This window comes from Rhinichthys klamathensis, unplaced genomic scaffold, assembly GCF_029890125.1.
Source record: "Rhinichthys klamathensis goyatoka isolate OS25496 unplaced genomic scaffold, OSU_Roscu_1.1 h1tg000338l_1, whole genome shotgun sequence".
Classification (NCBI taxonomy): Eukaryota; Metazoa; Chordata; class Actinopteri; order Cypriniformes; family Leuciscidae; genus Rhinichthys; species Rhinichthys klamathensis.
The window spans coordinates 1,501,790-1,521,728 of NW_026606852.1; the positions used below are offsets into that span (position 1 = coordinate 1,501,790).

Genomic DNA, 19,939 nt, shown 5'->3' on the forward strand with positions numbered 1-19,939 from the left:
AAAGTGTGGCAAAAAACGCTGCACAACGAGAAGAGGTGACCGGACCCTGAGGAAGATTGTGGAGAAGGACCGGTTCCAGACGTTGGGGGACCTGCGGAAGCAGTGGACTGAGTCTGGAGTAGAAACATCCAGAGCCACCGTGCACAGGCGTGTGCAGGAAATGGGCTATAGGGGCCGCATTCCCCAGGTCAAGCCACTTTTGAACCAGAAACAGCGGCAGAAGCGCCTGACCTGGGCCACAGAGAAGCAGCACTGGACTGTTGCTCAGTTTTGCATGTCATTCGGAAATCAAGGTGCCAGAGTCTGGAGGAAGACTGGGGAGAAGGAAATGCCAAAATGCCTGAAGTCCAGTGTCAAGTACCCACAGTCAGAGATGGTCTGGGGTGCCATGTCAGCTGCTGGTGTTGGTGCACTGTGTTTTATCAAGGGCAGGGTCAATGCAGCTAGCTATCAGGAGATTTTGGAGCACTTCATGCTTCCATCTGCTGAAAAGCTTTATGGAGATGAAGATTTCATTTTTCAGCACGACCTGGCACCTGCTCACAGTGCCAAAACCACTGGTAAATGGTTTACTGACCATGGTATTACTGTACTCAATTGGCCTGCCAACTCTCCTGACCTGAACCCCATAGAGAATCTGTGGGATATTGTGAAGAGAAAGTTGAGAGATGCAAGACCCAACACTCTGGATGAGTTTAAGGCCGCTATCGAAGCATCCTGGGCCTCCATAACACCTCAGCAGTGCCACAGGCTGATTGCCTCCATGCCACGCCGCATTGAAGCAGTCATTTCTGCAAACGGATTCCCGACCAAGTATTGACTATTGAGTGCATAACTGAACATAATTATTTGAAGGTTGACTTTTTTTTTTTGTATTAAAAACACTTCTTTTATTGGTCGGATGAAATATGCGAATATTTTGGGTTTTCATGAGCTGCATGCCAAAATCATCAGTATTAAAACAATAAAAGACCTGAAATATTTCAGTTGGTGTGCAATGAATCTAAAATATATGAAAGTTTAATTTTTATCATTACATTATGGAAAATAATGAACTTTATCACAATATGCAAATTTTTTGAGAAGGACCTGTATATATACATAGCTGACTCACCTTTGTTCCCAGATAGTTTATTGCATCTTCCCGCCACTCGGACTCCTCATTTTTGGCTGGTTCCTATCTCAGCCAGGGATACAGGGGGAGTACTCTGGGTTCCAAATTCCGAGCTCGTAGCCCTCCCCTCAGACAGCACGCCAAATACACATACTCTTTTACCATATCTGATTAGGGCAGGACTATATCTGGGCAGTTGTGGACTTTCCACTGCCGGGCCAAAAACGAGGGTGCTTGTGTGTGCCAGGGCCAGTAGCATTTCCACTTGATCGGGCCTAATCGGGCCTTCTTCTGGGCCCACGGCCAGGGGGGTTTGTCTCGCCGAATATCTTGGTTCAAAGCGATGGGTAGTGGTGATGGAGTTTACCTGAGTCAGGAGAAGGTCAACACCACTGCTCATTTACCATGTTATTATATCAGGCTACCAACTAACGTCAACATTTAAGACATTTAAAAAAAAATGCAGCTCAAAACTCACTTTCAGACACCAGCAAGTGTTTGAAATAACATCTTTGCAAACCGATGGGGATTCTGATCACTGAATGGGGCAAACATATATGTATATGCAATGCTAAAGGCTACTTATGTTAACCATAGCGATAAAAAATACATATATGTTTATGGAAAAATACCAGAGACTGCTTGAAGTCTGCTACAAATATAATTATAACTGTGTATTTATTTGGTTTCATGTTTTATCTGTCTCTTCCCTGTGCCTTTGTTGATACCGGACTAATGCATCCACATGTCATAAAAAAAAAAAAAAAACATGCACTCCGGTTAACTCATATAACTCACAACTCCTATTTTCTTCTTATGAGCTCCCTCTGTTGCTCTAGCTTAAAGGATAAGCTATATAAGGAGATGAGAGAGATTGCTTAAACATCCTCAGATCACATAATTTCATGGAAAAGTAATGAATTCTCTCTCTTTCTAAAGAAATGTTACATTAATGTTATTAATGGAGTTGTTATGTGCATTCTTGTGATCGCAAATGGAAGCAGGTGCAACCGAATGGGCATGTGTTCTCTTTGTATGTGATTCAGCATGATTTATGTGCACTCTTTACACATTTTTTATAAATTACTGTCACTGTAACATTTTTATTGTAAAACATTGGTCAAATATCGATGGTGGAAGTATTTAAGTAAATACAAAACGTTCGCTTCTGTCATGCTCATTTTGCAATCTAGTTAGAGTTCAGTCAGCTGGTGAAATGGTGAGGTTGTGTGACGTTGATCTATGGAGGTGTGTTAAGGTTTTAGGGTAGCTCTGCCGAGCGACTAGCCCGACAGTGGAAACGCAACTTGATTTTGCCCTTGGTGATTGAGGTGCGAGGACATTGTCCCCGCCCGACACTTTTTTAGCCTTGGCTTGCACTGTCCTGACAGTGGAAAGCGATCCTCTCAGACTGTGCTTTGTAGTCGTCTTATGTCCTATTTGGTGGCTGAACCAAACCAGACTGTTATAGATGAACACAGGACAGACTCAATGACGGCCGAATAGAATTGTATCAGCAGCTCCTATGGCAGATTGAACTTATTCAGCTGGCGAGAGAAGTACAACCTCTGCTGGGCCTTTTTCGCAATGGATTCAATGTGATTGTCCCACTTCAGGTCCTGAGAGATGGTAGAGCCCAGGAACCCGAATGACTCCAATGCAACCCTGAGGAGCTCCAGTACTGATAGTGAGGGTCCTGGATGTGAGTTTCCCCAGTCTCACTAACTGCTGCCTATGTCAGAAAGCTGGAGATCCACTGACAGATTGGAGTGGGCACAGAGAGCTGGGTCAGTTTTGCTAAAAGAAGATCAGGCATGATGGTATTTAAGGCCGAACTGAAGTCCACAAATAAGATCCTTGCGTAATTCCCAGGTCTGTTGAGGTGTTGCAGGATGTAGTGCAATCCCATGTTGACTGCATCATCCACAGACCAGTTTGCTCTGTAGGCAAACTGAAGGGGATCCAGCACCTCAATGATAATGGAGCATTTAAAGGAGAAGAGAACTTCACACTGCTCCAGTGATCTGTTGAAGATCTGCATTAAGACTGGGGCCAGTTGGTCAGCGCAAGCTTTTAAACAAGCAGGTAAGACGCTGTCTAGGCCTGAAGCTTTCCTAGTCTTCTGTTTTTTGAATACCCAGCACATATCCTCCACTCAGAACATAAAGACAGGTTGAATAGCAGAAGGCAGGACGATGGGGGTTGCAGGAGGTGTTGGTCTATGTGTGAAGTGCAGATAAGAGCGGTTGTGGGGTGTGAGACTGGGATTTTCAAACTGGCATTAAAACATATTCAGATTCTCAGCCAGTTATTGATTCTCCACAGATCATGGGGTTGGTGTATTGTCCTTGATGTTTCTCAGACCTGTCTAGACTGATGCCAGAATGTTGGCTGTTTTTTCATCTTCTTATAGCCACTCTGATCTCCCTTGTCAGTATTTCTGGGCTGGTTGTACAGGATTTTGTCCCTACTTCTGTAAGCAGCCTCTTTGGCATGAAGCTGTCAATTTTGCTGTAAACCATGGTTTATCATTACTGAATGATAAAAATGTCCTAGTAGGAATGAACATATCCTCAAAGAAACTGATGTATGATGTTACGGTTTCAGTGAGCTCGTCCAGATCGGTGGCTGCAGGTTCAAAAAGACTCCCAATTAGTGCAGTCGAAGCAGGCTTGTAGTTCCTGCTCTGATTCATTAGTCCATCTTTATACAGTCCTTATTACAGGTTTAGCTGATATCAGTTTCTGCCTGTAGGATGGAATATAATAAGCTGCACGTGGAACAGAGTGATATGCATCTTTTATTAGGGTGTAACAGTGTTTCAATATATTACTGTCTCCAGTGGGACATGCTGTTTGTATTTTGGTTGTTCAGGGGAGAGATTTGCTTTGTTAAACACACATAAAATCACATATTAGTAGATTTCGCACTGGAGGTGGTGTTGGGAGGAACTTGGCTTTTTCGAAAATTCAAATCAATCGAACCAACTGTGGTTCGAAAAAGCAACACACTGGTGTTACGCAGCACGTTTGAGCTTCCTCGAGAACCAGTGATGTTCATTCTTGTGTTATGCAGCACTTTGAGTATCCAAAAGAACCAATGAGGTTCATTCTCGTGTTACACAGCATGTGTGAGCTTTAACAAAAACCAGAGCTTCAGCAAAAACGAATAAGGTTCATTCTCATGTACTATGCAGCACATTTGAGTTTCAGCAAGAACCAGTTAGGTTCATTCTAAGCCCCTTTCACACAGAGATTCCGGAAAATATACGGATAATGTGTCCCGGGATCGTTTGATTTTGGTTCATTCACACTGCCAGTGATCTTCTGGAATTTGAGAGTGTGTTGACACATCCCCGTAAAGACACGTGATGTCAGGATGTGACGTGTAATATCTCCATAGCGTCTAAGTTTGCTTATGATCTGCGATTTCTCTCAAGAAATAACACTCATGCTTTTTTTTTTTATTCTGATTCGACCATAAACTAGCATATTGCATACCGTTCCACTAAGCTGACGAATTATCTCAGCGTCATCACTACGACACACCCCTTACACCATTGGTCCTGGCTTTTGTTCACACAAGGCGCATTCCAGGACTGATTCCAGCATCAATCCCAGGACATGTTTGTATTCACACAGAAGGCACTCTAGCAATTTTATGGCAATATCCCGGAATCAACGCACTGTGTGAAAGGGGTTCTAGTGTTACGCAGCACATTTGAGCTTTGGCAAGAACCAATGAGGTTCATTCTAGTGTGTTAGGACCTGCTCATATATCACATCTTTTGCGTGCTCAAATTCGTTATTTCAAATGTAGGCGCACGGTATGCGTGCTCAAAGGATGGGGTAGACTGAGTGGACTAGGGGTTGATGTCGCCCAGCAATGTCCCAGCATCAAGACAATGTTGGGGTCGGTCCTCTCCAAAATGTGCACCTCAACATACACAGGTTCCCGCAAGACTTTTGTGACCGGATAATCAGCATGACTGTAGTAGGACGTGTACGCCTCATCCCCTGAGGAAGAATACAGTGTTTGACTTGAAACTGCTGAAAACTGGAGTTTTAGAAAGGCTTTAGGCATACTTGGGACAAACACTTACCTTCTGCACAGCCTTTGGTGACACATTGACCATTTGCCAGTCTAAGCTCCACTCTGAGGGGTCCAGGAGCAGCTACTGGTGGAGGTGGAGGAACAGTGTTGACCTCCACAACCAGAGCTTCCACAGAAGTACCAGAGTACCTACACTGGAAGAGAAGCCTGGACAACAAACAGTGAGCATGTAGCATTTGTCCAGAATTAACATTTATGATAAAGCATGCATCACTTACTCAAAATGGCTGTCCCTTGTGATGGAACCAAGTGGTCCCACACCCACTTCATACGAGGAGGTCATTCTGTTTTCATACACCACATATCCACTGTCCTCCTGCAAATAGTAACCGTTGGCATCCAGTCCATTCCAAGCCTTGCAGAACAAAACCACAAGCAGCTACTCACCATCATGCTTGTGCCACATGCAGTGACAGGTAACTGATATATAGCAAAGAAAGGTGTGGTTCCCACAGGACTGCAAGCTGGATCATTTCCACCCAGGAGACGGACTGAATCCAGGCTCAATCGAGGCAGCGTAACATCTCTAGCCACCACTACCACAAACTGACCATCTCTTATACACTGGACAGTCACTGAAACAAGGTACAAGAGCAGGTTATTGCTGAAGATCAGTTTAACATGAACACCTTTACATTGACTCACTCTTACCTGCCTTCCCATAGTAACACTGCTGTCCATTAAAGCAGCAGTTGATAGCTGCACACTCAGCACCACTGATACCAGGTGGTCCACATTGGATCTGCTCATAATCAGCTACAGCACATTTGTCAAGGGGCTCTGCCTGTGCCACTGGCTGCTTAGGCTGAAACTGCTGAGGAAACTGTTGACTAGCTTGCTGTTGAACTGACTGAGGAAACTGCTGAGGAAACTGTTGACTACCTTGCTGTTGAACTGACTGAGGAAACCGTTGACTAGCTTGGTGTTGAACTAACTGTTGAAACTGCGGAGAAAACTGTTGACTTGCTTGCTGTTGAACTGGTTGTTGAAACCGCTGGTCAGTTTGCTGGAACATCAGAGTTTGAGGATTCTGGGGAAGATTATTCCACTTTGGAACAGCATGACAGAAAGCACCAAACCAAACACAAAAACAAAGTGCCAGAGACTGAACAGCATACCAACTTCCTGCCATTGTTCAACAGCTAGTCACACTGTTGAGATGCTGCCCTTTGGTCTTTTTGTACTCTACAGATTTTGGCAAATTAATGATAATCCCTCCCTCTTCGTTAACAGTCATGATTCTGCAGACTTGTATGAGTGGGAGTTTATGCAACTGGGTGATTCCATTGGTTCATAAGAATAAAGTTATTCCTTGTTCTTTTCCACCCTTATTAAACATACATAAAATCACATATTAGTGGATTTCGCACTGGAGGTGGTGTTGGAAGAAACTTGGCTTTTTCAAAAATTCTAATCAATCGAACCAATTCTGGTTCAAGAAAGCAACACACTGGTGTTACGCAGCACGTTTGAGCTTCCTCGAGAACCAGTGATGTTCATTCTTGTGTTATGCAGCACTTTTTGAGTATCCAAAAGAACCAATGAGGTTCATTCTCGTGTTACACAACATGTGTGAGCTTTAACAAAAACCAGAGCTTCAGCAAAAACAAATAAGGTTCATTCTCATGTATTATGCAGCACATTTGAGCTTCAGCAAGAACCAGTGAGGTTCATTCTAAGCCCCTTTCACACAGAGATTCCGGAAAATATATGGATAATGTGTCCCAGGATCGTTTGATTTTGGTTCATTCACACTGCCAGTGATCTTCCGGAATTTGAGAGTGCGTTCACACATACGCGCAAAGACACGTGACATCAGGATGTGACGTGTAATATCTCCACAGTGTCTAAGTTTGCTTATATGCGATTTCTCTCAAGAAACAACGCTCATGCTTTTTTTTTTTATTCTGATTCGACCATAAACTAGCATATTGCATACCGTTCCACTAAGCTGACGAATTATCTCAGCATCATCACTACGACACACCATTGGTCCTGGCTTTTGTTCACACAAGGCGCGTTCTGGGACTGATTCCCGCATCAATCCCAGGACATGTTTGTGTTCACACAGAAGGCACTCTAGCAATTTTATGGCAATTTCCCGGGATCAACGCACTGTGTGAAAGGGTTTCTAGTGTTACGCAGCACATTTGAGCTTTGGCAAGAACCAATGAGGTTCATTATAGTGTGTTACACAGCACATTCGAGCTACAGCAAGAACAAATTGACAGGTGCTTTATGATCCACCTGCCTCCCATAGAGTTTTTTTCCCCTAAGACAATGGCCCTCAATGGAAGTTTTATTTGGTATGTTGAGGACAGCTGTAACTTCTACAAATCTCCCAAGAACAATTTCATGCTGGTAGCATTGCACAAAATGTGGTCAGACAAGGTTAAGGTTTAATATCATTTATTAAATACTCATAGAATCAGTCTCACTTCTCCACTAGAAACCACAGTTTGGCCAGAAGTGGTAGCGTTTAAACGAACGTCCCTTCCTAAAAGTGCAAGAAAACAAACAAAATTTAACACTCCCACAACTTTTAAAACACAAGCTAAATTAAACAGTTTAAATAACAGGAAGCACTGACTTTGCCTGGAGCAACTTTGCTGACAAGAGCCAGAAGAGGGATGGCACACCTCTGTACTGCAATGGATGAAGACCTGAGACGAGAACCAAAGCTGGCATTAGGAACCAAGAGACAGTTGAAAACTGACACACTGGGTACTGTACCGTTTCCTGCAGAGGAGCCAGTGATGCTGGATCTACAAATGTGAACATCTTCACAACAAAGCGCTTGTAGTGGGTTGGGAACTGAAGACCAGATGATCCAGCCACTGGAACCAATATGGTCAGGTAACGATCATCCTGGTAAGGGCATCTGAAAGGCAAAGAGGCAGTCAGAAACACCTTACTGCACACTAGATGGATAAAGACTGGCCTTACTCACCCATCAACCAGAAGGTCCCACTGGGGTAGACTGAGTGGACTAGGGGTTGATGTCGCCCAGCAATGTCCCAGCATCAAGACAATGTTGGGGTCGGTCCTCTCCAAAATGTGCACCTCAACATACACAGGTTCCCGCAAGACTTTTGTGACCGGATAATCAGCATCACTGTAGTAGGACGTGTACGCCTCATCCCCTGAGGAAGAATACAGTGTTTAACTTGAAACTGCTGAAAACTGGAGTTTTAGAAAGGCTTTAGGCATACTTGGGACAAACACTTACCTTCTGCACAGCCTTTCGTGACACATTGACCATTTGCCAGTCTAAGCTCCACTCTGAGGGGTCCAGGAGCAGCTACTGGTGGAGGTGGAGGAACAGTGTTGACCTCCACAACCAGGGCTTCCACAGAAGTACCAGAGTACCTACACTGGAAGAGAAGCCTGGACAACAAACAGTGAGCTTGGAGCATTTGTCCAGGATTAACATTTATGATAAAGCATGCATTACTTACTCAAAATGGCTGTCCCTTGTGATGGAACCAAGTGGTCCCATACCCACTTCATACGAGGAGGTCATTCTGTTTTCATACACCACATATCCACTGTCCTCCTGCAAATAGTAACCGTTGGCATCCAGTCCATTCCAAGCCTGGCAGAACAAAACCACAAGCAGCTACTCACCATCATGCTTGTGCCACATGCAGTGACAGGGAACTGATATATAGCAAAGAAAGGTGTGGATCCCACAGGACTGCAAGCTGGATCATTTCCACCCAGGAGACGGACTGAATCCAGGCTCAATCGAGGCAGCGTAACATCTCTAGCCACCACTACCACAAACTGACCATCTCTTATACACTGGACAGTCACTGAAACAAAGTACAAGAGCAGGTTATTGCTGAAGATCAGTTTAACATGAACACCTTTACATTGACTCAACACTCTTACCTGCCTTCCCATAGTAACACTGCTGTCCGTTAAAGCAGCAGTTGATAGCTGCACACTCAGCACCACTGATACCAGGTGGTCCACATTGGATCTGCTCATAATCAGCTACAGTACATTTGTCAAGGGGCTCTGCCTGTGCCACTGGCTGCTTAGGCTGAAACTGCTGAGGAAACTGTTGACTAGCTTGCTGTTGAACTGACTGGGGAAACTGTTGACTAGCTTGAGCTGGCTGAGGAAACCATTGACTAGCTTGCTGTTGAACTGACTGAGGAAACTGCTGAGGAAACTGTTGACTACCTTGCTGTTGAACTGACTGGGGAAACGGTTGATTACCTTGCTGTTGAACTGACTGAGGAAACGGTTGACTAGCTTGTTGAACTGGCTGAGGAAACCGTTGACTAGCTTGCTGTTGAACTGACTGAGGAAACTGTTGACTTGCTTGCTGTTGAACTGGTTGTTGAAACCGCTGGTCAGTTTGCTGGAACATCAGAGTTTGAGGATTCTGGGGAAGATTACTCCACTTTGGCACAGCATGACAGAAAGCACCGAACCAAACACAAAGTGCCAGAGACTGAACAGCATACAAACTTCCTGCCATTGTTCAACAGCTAGTCATATTGTTGAGATGCTGACCTTTGGTCTTTTTGTACTCTACAGATTTTGGCAAATTAATGATAATCCCTCCCTCTTCGTTAACAGTCATGATTCTCCAGACTTGTATGAGTGGGAGTTTATGCAACTGGGTGATTCCATTGGTTCATAAGAATAAAGTTATTCCTTGTTCTTTTCCACCCTTATTAAAGATGAAGGGTGTTGTGGCAGTCTTTACCATGGTAATCTGTTTACAGTATTACATGGCATACATACTGTAATGTAAAATGCTGTATTTGATGCCATCTGTCTCCCTTCTACTGGTGCATGTCTGATCAATCTAATGTTACACAGTCATTGACTGTTTCCTCTCCCTTGTACTCTATCCTGATCTATGTTCACAAATTGCTAATCTCTCTGTCTTACACACACACACACACACACACACACATAATAGGCAAACGGAACGAGAAAGGATGCATATCAAAAGTTTAGTAGAAGATAGTAAGAGTTTTATGAAAGGCAGTTACTGTGAATGAAACATTTGTATAGATTAAACACTTATTTTGTGAAAAGGATACTTTGTGATTTTGTGTATTGCAATTCAAAATATGCTGCAATGTTTGAAAAAAAAGTCCACTTTTTGATCTGTTGTGATATTACACTAGGAGTTTTGAAAATGAACCGATTTATTGGGAAAATTGCGGCAAAGCAATTTAATAAACTGTAAAATGTTTTGTCGATTCGCTGAGTCAGACAATTATATTTGCAACGCAAAAAATAAGGTCTATCTGTTTCCATTTAAAATATATAAACATCAAAAAACATATGTTTACCTTATAGGCAAAATTGCGTATATATTTTATTTGTTTAAAACAATTTTAAATACCAGTGGAAAAGAATGAGAAAACTTTCTCTGAAAGTAGGCCTATTTTATAAAATGTTGATTTTATGGATATTTTGATAGGCTGTATTTATTCTAAAACAAGGCAAGGATACTGAACTATTTTTAGCAATGTAATGTGACTGCACAAATGGCATTTATAGTCCGTATCCTTGTCTTGTATCTTTAAACAAGGTATCATGTGGATGGGAATGGAAATGATTTGCAGATGAGGATATGCATAGTAAAACTAGGCATTGTAAGCTCCATATATGGTTATTTAAGGGAGAAGATGCATACACACACAATCTTCCCCTGACTAGGGAATTTTGCACAGGTTCTGGTTTTATAAATCTGAAGACTTAGACTCTCTCGCATGCCGTATTTTGAGTTTAATAACCACTAACAGTCAAAAATAATAATATACAATACACAGAAAATCAACTTACAAAAGTAAATCAAATAAATAGGCTACAATGTATTGTGCCCAAGATTTAATTAGATTGTTTTGAAATATGAATACATTTCTTTCTGGTTTTGAGGTTTTGTTTATGGCAGCCATAGTACCTTTTATGGTTAGAACATTAGAACATTACAATCTAAAATATATATATATATATATATATATATATATATATATATATATATATATATATATATATAAAGCAGAAGTTAAATCACTACATTAAAAATTAAAATGAATAATACAATAGCACAGACTGAATTTTTACTGGTAACAGGAACACACATTAACTCATCTGGGCTTATAGGCTATTACATAGTCCCTTTACAGTTACTGCTAACATAAAAATACACTTACTTGTAGGTTTAAAATTGTACATAAGACACATTCAATGTCCAACAACAAATATTTTAACAAAATGTATATTTTAGTCAGAATTATTACACTCCCATTCTCAGGAGCGGCCTTACCTATGTTTCACCCGTTTCAATTGAAACAGGCCCCGCCCTCCAAGGGGGGCCCCAACAGACCAGCAAAATCCCATTAATTTTCTCCGTAGGATATTGATTTTCAGCCATAATGTCTAAACCATTCCAGATAGATTGACAACGAGGTTGTGGAACAAAAGTTTCTGCTCCTATAAAAGCCACAAGGTATGAAATCAACCTTGTTATTCACAATCTTCTGGAGAAATACTACACTACCCACAATTCTAAGCAAAACACTGACATCTCTGATTGGTCGAACTCGCGGTTACCATACCTTGCTTTTTCTGCTCTATTATGTTTATGTTTTATGTGGGTAGGGCCCCATACCAGTTATTGAAACGGGGCCCCAGATGCTTAAAGTCCCCGAGAATGATTGTTAGAGAGTCCGGGTATCGTTACTCCATGTCTGTAATCTGATCAGCCAGCTGTTGCAGTGCTGTGTTCACACACGCGTTTGGAGGGATGCACACATTCACGAGAACGAATGAGGAAAACTCCTCATTCATATATATATATATATATATATATATAGGACACTTTGTGTCTCCATTCTGCATGCTATTAAAGGGACCCAGATAGCATGTAATCATTGAAACAATGTTGACTCAGTGTTGATGCGTCAACGCTAATTGCATTGAATTAACGTTACAAAGTAATGTTGCTTTAGTATCACTCTTGCACCCTCAGTTAATGTTGAAATAATGTTGGGAATTCAACCAAAAATCAATGGTAATAGTATTGATTCAACATTACAAAGTGATATTTTATCAACATCACTTTTGCACCCTCAGTTAATGTTGAAATAATGTTGGGAATTCAACCAAAAATCAACGGTAATAGTATTGATTCAACATTACAAAGTGATATTTTATCAACATCACTTTTGCACCCTCAGTTAATGTTGAAACTATGTTGAACAAAAAATCAATGGTAATGCTATTGAATCAACGTTACACTATGATTGATTATACATCACTGCTGTTGAATCAATATTGAAATTAACAAAAATACTCAATGGTAATATTGTTGAATCAACGTTACACTATGATGTTGAATCTACATCACTTGAATCAGCTCTGAAATTAACAAAAATAACCAATGGTAATATTGTTGAATCAACATTACACTATGATTGATTCTATATCACTGATGCTGAATCAATATTGAAATTAACAAAAATAACCAATGGTAATATTGTTGAATCAACGTTACACTATGATTTTGAATCTAAATCACTGCTGTTGAATTAACACTGAAATTAACAAAAAATAATCTTTGGTAATATGGTTTGATCAATGTTACAATGTGATGTTGATTCCAAATACATTTTGTTGAAAGACTGAAAAGGAATGTCAAACAATGTTGCCATCTGATGTACCAATTAATGTTGAAACAACATTAATATTTCAATCACACTTCAATGGTGCGTCAACAAATTCCTGACCATTTCAAAATTTGTCGAAAACCTTTTCAAATATAAATGACACCTTTCCAGCAGTTGAGTCAATTTATTTTATTCAATCAATCAATGACAACAAATATATTAAAATATCATTTTTTTTTTTTAAGAAAGGGGGAGAAATAGGACAAAAGCATTTCAACCTTTAAAAATAAAATTGGCTTCAGAAGTCTGATGCCATCATAACTACAGGTCCAGCGGTTCAGGTTTTTAAAAATCTGTCTTGCATCATCAGATTCTGCCTCTTTTCCTTTGAGTTCTCTGGAATCTGAAAAAGAAAGCATGATGTTACTCAAGAACGAATCAATTCAGTTGTAATACATACAGTCACATTCAATAATGTTAATATACTAAACACAATATGATTCACTTTTTTTTCAAAGTCACTGAAAACAAAATATTCTAACTACGATTATAGTATCGTAAAATTCTGTTTCTTTCTTTCTATGCTTTAATATCAAAAGAAAACACTAGCAGGGGTGTCGGATTTTATCTCCAGTCCTAATTAAACACACCTGAGGCAGTTAATCAAGGTCATCAGATCAATGAACACTTCCAGGTGCTGGAGCTAAACTCTTCATGAAGAGGAACAAACACCTCTGAGCTATAGCCATTAACTACATCTCAGTTCATTTTCTGTGAAACTACAGCATTCAAATAACACGTTTATCTTGTAGAATAAAAAATATCTTAGTTTTTTTCAATGAAAATTTCTTTAAAGAGATAGTTCAGCCCGAAATGAAAATTCTGTAATCATTTACTCACCCTCAAGTTGTTCCAAACCTGTATGAGTTTATTTCTTCTTTTGAACACAAAATAAAATATTTTAAATTATGTCGGTAACCAGAAAGTTGACGGTGGCCGTTGATTTCCATAGTAGGAAATAATGACCATGGAAGTCAATGGCTAACATCAACTGTCTGGTTACCGACATTATTCACTCTTCTTTTGTGTGCAGCAGAAGAAAGACATTCATACAGGTTTGGAACAACTTGAGGGTAAATAAATGATGACATAATTTTCATTTCAGGCTGAACTATCTCTTTAAAGCTGCATATTCACCTTATGTAGACCCCAATCTCTTTAAATATCACAAAATAGCCATGTCAGTCAGTTTCTTAATAAACACTAGATGTTTTTTTGTTATTGTGTTTCAGTGGAAACAAGCTAAACTGAATGGAAATCAGTTATGTCTCAAATTTAATACAGATTCAGGAATATGAATGATTACCTGATTAAGCAGTGATAAGATACAGGATATCATCAAGTCCCAGGTCAGGTGATTATGCTGTCGACAACAACTCAATGTATGATCAATGTCAGCATTATCAGGAGGGTGCTTTTTTTAATTGTCCATCTTCATCTGCCTTCACTCCTACTAAAGGAGCAATGTGTTCTGCATGCAAGCACTGACCGATACAAGACATGGGCTATGTTAACATTCTTGCTCATGTTCATGTCTCTTGCACCTTCAGAAATCTGTTAAATGACATAACTTTATTCAGGGAATTCCTAATAAACTTTACTAAAGCAAGATGCATTTTTTTAAGAATGTAGAAAAATAGATGCTTTATTCAAACACTTTAATAACTTTGTAATCTAATTACAGTGAGTAACAACACAAATCAAACGCAAATAAGCATGCAAAACAAAGGAACAGTGAAATAAGGTAGATGCACCATTGTTTGAAACTGTGCTAGAGAAGTCATGTAAGTATGTCAGGTGATTCAACAAACAAGACTTCTGTATAGGATGCATCTGTTTTCTCTCTAATGAGGAAGCATTAGACTATTGAAAAGTGCACATGCAAAGACAAAATGGGCGTTTACCAATCAGTGGCCAATTTCAAACTACAATACAGGTAAATGTTTTTCAACCATTTTTCAACAGACTTGCTAAAATCATGAAGGCCCACCCCTAAACCAAGCCCACAGTGGATTACAGCAAATCGGGTAAAGCGGTTGAAAATGCCCATTGTGGTTTGAAAACGCCCCACTGATCGAGAAACACCCACTAGTGTTCTGCAGAGATACGCCTGAATGATCTTGTGCTCATCAACTACAAATCACTGTTAGTTTAATGTCACTGTCTCCACCCATGTGTGTTGTTGGCTTTCATCAAAATGTCAATGCTGATCCAGCACACTTTAAACATTGAAATGTCAATCTCAACCAAAATGATGGTTTAGATCAAAACTCAACATTGTATCAATGTCACCATGCTATCTGGGGATAGTTCACCCAAAAATGAAAATGAGTCCATGATTTACTCACCCTCAAGTCATCCTAGGTGTATATGACATTCTTCTTTCAGACAAATACAATCGGAGTTATATTAAAAAATGTTCTGGCTCTTCCAAGCTTTATAATGGCAGTGAATAGCTGTTTCTGTTCTGAAGTCCATAAAAGTGCATCTATCCATCATAAAAGTGCTCCACATGGCTCTGAAGTGAAGCTATGGGGTTGTGTAAGAAAAATATCCATATTTAAAACTTTACAAACTACAATCTCTAACTTCCGCTAACTGTCGTACTTGCAATCACAAGAGACTGGCGTTCCAGCGTATGACGTAGGACGCTCCGGTGAGAATATGCTACCAAGAACCAAGTTCGTTTTAGACTTCTAATTCGCGACCGGTGTTTTGTTTTGCTCTGCACTTCCTTACTGGAACTTACGCTACGCCTGCATCCTACGTCATACGCTGCAACGCCAGTCACTTGAGGGTGAGTAAATCATGGGCTAATTTTCATTTTTGGGTGAACTATTCCTTTAGCCTGCAGCCTACATTTTACATAATAGGTCGGTAGATGGCACTTGGACATGAACCAACTATGTTTCATCAATGGTAAAAAAAAAACCCACTACTTACCATTAATATGACTGCTATGTAGTTTTTTTTTTTTTTCTTTTAGCTATTTCACCTTTGTTCAAAAACTGAAAACAGGTAGTGGCTATGTTGTTTTCAACCAATGTATGAATAAGAAAATACCACTCCAATTCACATTGTCCAATGGAATTTGAGTTTGTTGTGCCACATCACGATTGGTTGGTGTATTATGACATGACAAATGGGCATCAGACATGACGGGCATGAATATGTAAAACATGTAATATGTGGATTTTTAATTGAATCACTGAGAGAGCATTTCACCGTGTCTACACAGGACGTAACCGTTGTCGGTCGAGCACATGGAGTACTTAAGAAACAGAACAGGGCATCAGTTTACTGTTGGGGATTTGTCATATCACATCCAGTGTATATAATGGGTTGTTTTTGCTTTTGAAGTGTCACGCCGTTCACTTCTGGTGTAGACAAAGTGTTACATGATTTGCGGTTCACTTTTGTAAACAAACTGTTTGGTCACAGTTGTGAATGTGCAACTACTGACAAACTCTTTGTATTATATTTGTTATAGTGAACAGAATAATTACAATAAAAATCAAAAAGCACAAAAAAAAAAGAAAAGAAAGGGAGTGAATAAAGGTTAACAAGCAAGCTGTGTCACTCCAAAGTAAGATGCAAACACGTAGCGACTCGTTATGGCAACTATGTCTGTCAGGCGTCAGATAGTAAAAATAAACAGGAATATTACAACTAAAGTGATTTGTTATTATTTTGTACACGTTTTCATATTAATTTTAATTCAAATGCATTTTGTTTTATTTACCAAAGTATTATTGTTGATGATATAGGGCACTTTTGATTCCCACCTGATAAGTTTGATTCATTTCAAACCGGTTAAGATTCTGCATACTGTTTGCATATTTACTCAGAAATGTTCTTGGAAGTCCATCAATTACAATTTCCATCTATTAAAATTTTGTTTACTTAATGTTTGGTGCATGTTTTACTGTTGTGTAAAGCCATTACTGTATGACATGACAATAAATAGGTTTAGTGCAGCATCTTATTTGCACATATTTTTTTCCCCTTCAAATCTAATGCAGCATTTGTTTTACAAAAGAAATCAGTTTAGTGTTTTATTGTCATAGAGATGAAATGCTTGGAGAGACTAGTCTGACTACTTTTAGGATTTCTCATTACTTTATTTTTGCAGTGTTGTGGCTGCCGTCCTAAAATTTTACAATGAATCATAGGCATTTCTCTTTTTAAATGCCCTTCAAAATTTTAGATTAAGGGATATTTCACCCCCCAAAAAAGAAAGAAAAATGTCATAAACACCTAGGATGGCTTCAGGGTGAGTAAATCATGGGCTAATTTTCATTTTTGGGTGAACTATTCCTTTAAGCTGGTTCTCAGGTGAATGTTATCTCAAATAATGTTATCCAATCCAGTGCAAACGCATATTTCAGGGATATTTATTTAATTTACAAACATAGTTGTTTTGATTGTCCTGACCTTTGTTGTGAAGGAAAAGTAGAGCATGGACCTCGTGGAACTTTAATTGAATAGCGCCGGATAATGGTTTATGCTCTGTGAGGGCTGATTATTTTGGGGGGTTTTTTCTGCAGGGATTCAAAAAGAGTTAAAATAATTTGTAACACATTGAAGCATAAAATGAAGTGTAATTATCTTGGAGGAGAGGCGAAAACTCAGCCAACCATACATTAACACATGCTGAAATTATGACCTTCAAATTCTTACATAATCAGCTTCTCATACACAGATATTCATGAGCCAAAATAGGACACTAATGAATCAGTACAGTATGAGGATTTACAACTTTTATTTATTCATAAGGAAATTATTATTAGCATTCATTACTTGTACTTACATATTACTTGAGGACGTCAATATCCCATCATGCACATGGAAACCAAACCATTTCCTGCCAATCTCTTTCTGTCAGGTACCGTTCTAGTGGAAAAAATGGAGATCAACGGTCGCGCTCAGGATCCAGATAGAACCATCTCCTTGACACTGCTGGACAACTATGATTACTGGGTTATCCTTGACCCCGCACTGCAGAGACTGTATCTCAACAGCACCGGACGACTGCTGGACCGAGACGTGAGTAAACAGACGAGCACATTCTGTCAAAAATAACATATTGCTGCTGTTGTCCTTTGGCTGACACACACACACGTTTATATATGGAAGTCTGTCAGACAAACAAGCGCTACAATACATTTCGTCCCAGTTTGCAGCACACATGCCACGGTAATAAGATCATGACTGCAACATTTTCTTACTCAGTATTTTAGTCTTTCTAGTAAAATATTTTAACAGCCTTAAATCAAGATAAATATACGTATGCAAAATTGCATGAGAAATTAAGAATTTGCAGAGATTATATCTTAAATAAAGATAATTTATTATTAGCAGTAGCATTATTGTTGGGCAGCACAGTGTCTCAGTGGGTAGCACTCTCTCCTAATAGCAAGAAGGTCCCCGGTTCAAGTCCAGGCTGAGCCTGAATCCGGTATGTTTGGATTGTGCATGTTCTCCCTGTGTCTGTGTGGGTTTCCTACAAGTGCTCCGGTTTCTTCCACGTGTTCTGGTTTCTTCCACAAAAACTGAATTGGAGACGCTAAATTGTCCGTAGGTGTGAATGTGTGTGAGTCCCAAGCCATGTAATGGGGAGGATTGGGGAAAGACCTGGCAACCTACCCTGGAAAAAACAATGCCAAGGATATTCATGGACAGTATCGATGGCCATAGAATCACCAAGAGCCAGATATGACTGCAATGGTAATAGATAGTATTATTATTATGTTTTTAAAAAGATATATAAATATAATGAAATATTGTGAGGTTTATGCTTAAAAAAATATTTTTACCATTTGTGTAAAAACAAGTTTGCTTCTCAAGTACATTTATTCTATTTCAAATATATTTAGACTTTATATTTAGAATATATTTATATTTCATAAATTCACAATTTTCTTTTTAAGTAGAAATATAACAATATTGTGAGAGGTGTATGCTTACAAATTATTCATAATAAAAATAATGTTTCATTATTTACCAAAATCTTATGCAAGCATGCTTCTGAAGTAAAAAGTATTTAAAATATATTTTAACATTTTTCTTTTACATATTAAATATCTTTTATATGATGATGATAATGATGATGTTGATTATTAAGGTTGTTGTTATATAATGTTTTTGACTGCACTATATGTATTTACAGAAATTGCAGATTCATAGAACATGAGTAAATAGGATTGTCTCTGGCTTTATCTTTTATTTAAACATAGCTTTAAATTTGTATAAGGTTTTTTGTTTTATTCGACTGTGCTCTTAGAGTTTAATTTACTGTTCTAGACTACAAGACCAGCCAATGCTTCAATCAAAAAGACTGAATAGGCAGAAGATTTTCCTCCTACAGCCACCACATGATCATTGTGATTTCTCCCATTCCTTTTTCCACAAGTGCTTCATCTCCTCCCTCTTATACTGCCTGTCTGTGCAATACACCAACCTTCTATAAAGCACCACACGTGTCTGAAAAGCATTGTGGTAGTGACAGGCTTCTCTTGCCACTATTGATGATGATTACAGGACATTCCCTCCTCTTCCTCCTTCTCGTCCTCTTCAGGAGGCTTTGTGGGATTCAGCCACTTCATTCAACAGCTCCACTGTTTGTTTCATTCTGAGTACTTGCAGCCAAACACCTTATTTACCCAAAAGAAAATGAGAAGACTTGACATTAATCCTGTTTAGATTTATGCATTTGGCAGACACTTTTATCCAAAGCGACTTACATTGCATTTCAAGATACACATTTACATTCTTATAAGTTCTTGCTTTCCCTGGGAATCGAACCCATTGCTACATTCAGTTAATGTAATCTTCTGTATTCACACAAACAGTGATCGTATTGCTAGAGATTGCTGATTGGCTGTATTGTTAATGCTAGTTACCCTAATGTTATTGATGACTGGTCATACCTTTTGAAAATATCACAAATGGGTTGTGTTGCCATTTATTAGCATATGTGTACTGTTTGTATGTTTTCAGCTTTCAAATC

At 39.4% G+C, this 19,939-nt stretch overlaps 2 protein-coding genes across 2 annotated transcripts in view; one reads left to right on the forward strand and one right to left on the reverse strand.

The window, feature by feature from the left end:
- Positions 1–19,939, forward strand: part of pcdh15a (protocadherin-related 15a) — a 275,961-nt gene that overhangs the window by 99,067 nt on the left and 156,955 nt on the right. The window contains exon 5 of the mRNA XM_056272451.1: positions 17,816–17,976. Coding sequence (XP_056128426.1) covers positions 17,816–17,976 — 161 coding nt within the window. The remainder of the gene's footprint in view (positions 1–17,815; positions 17,977–19,939) is intronic.
- Positions 7,620–9,750, reverse strand: LOC130106361 (zona pellucida sperm-binding protein 4-like). Its single transcript, XM_056272444.1, has 9 exons — positions 9,455–9,750; positions 9,122–9,370; positions 8,855–9,042; positions 8,686–8,783; positions 8,457–8,614; positions 8,178–8,370; positions 7,961–8,108; positions 7,818–7,890; positions 7,620–7,724 (listed from the first exon to the last, which is right to left on the reverse strand). The coding sequence occupies exons 1-9, from the start codon at positions 9,717–9,719 to the stop codon at positions 7,648–7,650; spliced, it is 1,449 nt and encodes a 482-aa protein (XP_056128419.1). The 5' UTR covers positions 9,720–9,750; the 3' UTR covers positions 7,620–7,647.

Coding starts and splice junctions, on each gene's coding strand:
- LOC130106361 (XM_056272444.1), bottom strand. CDS start 9,719: ATGGCAGGAAGTTTGTATGCTGTTCAGTCTCTGGCACTTTGTGTTTGG. Junction 9,371..9,454: donor TCAGTCAGTTCAACAGCAAG/GTAATCAACCGT, acceptor TTCAACAGCAAG/CTAGTCAATGGTTTCCTCAG. Junction 7,891..7,960: donor TGGCTCCTCTGCAGGAAACG/GTACAGTACCCA, acceptor TTCTCGTCTCAG/GTCTTCATCCATTGCAGTAC.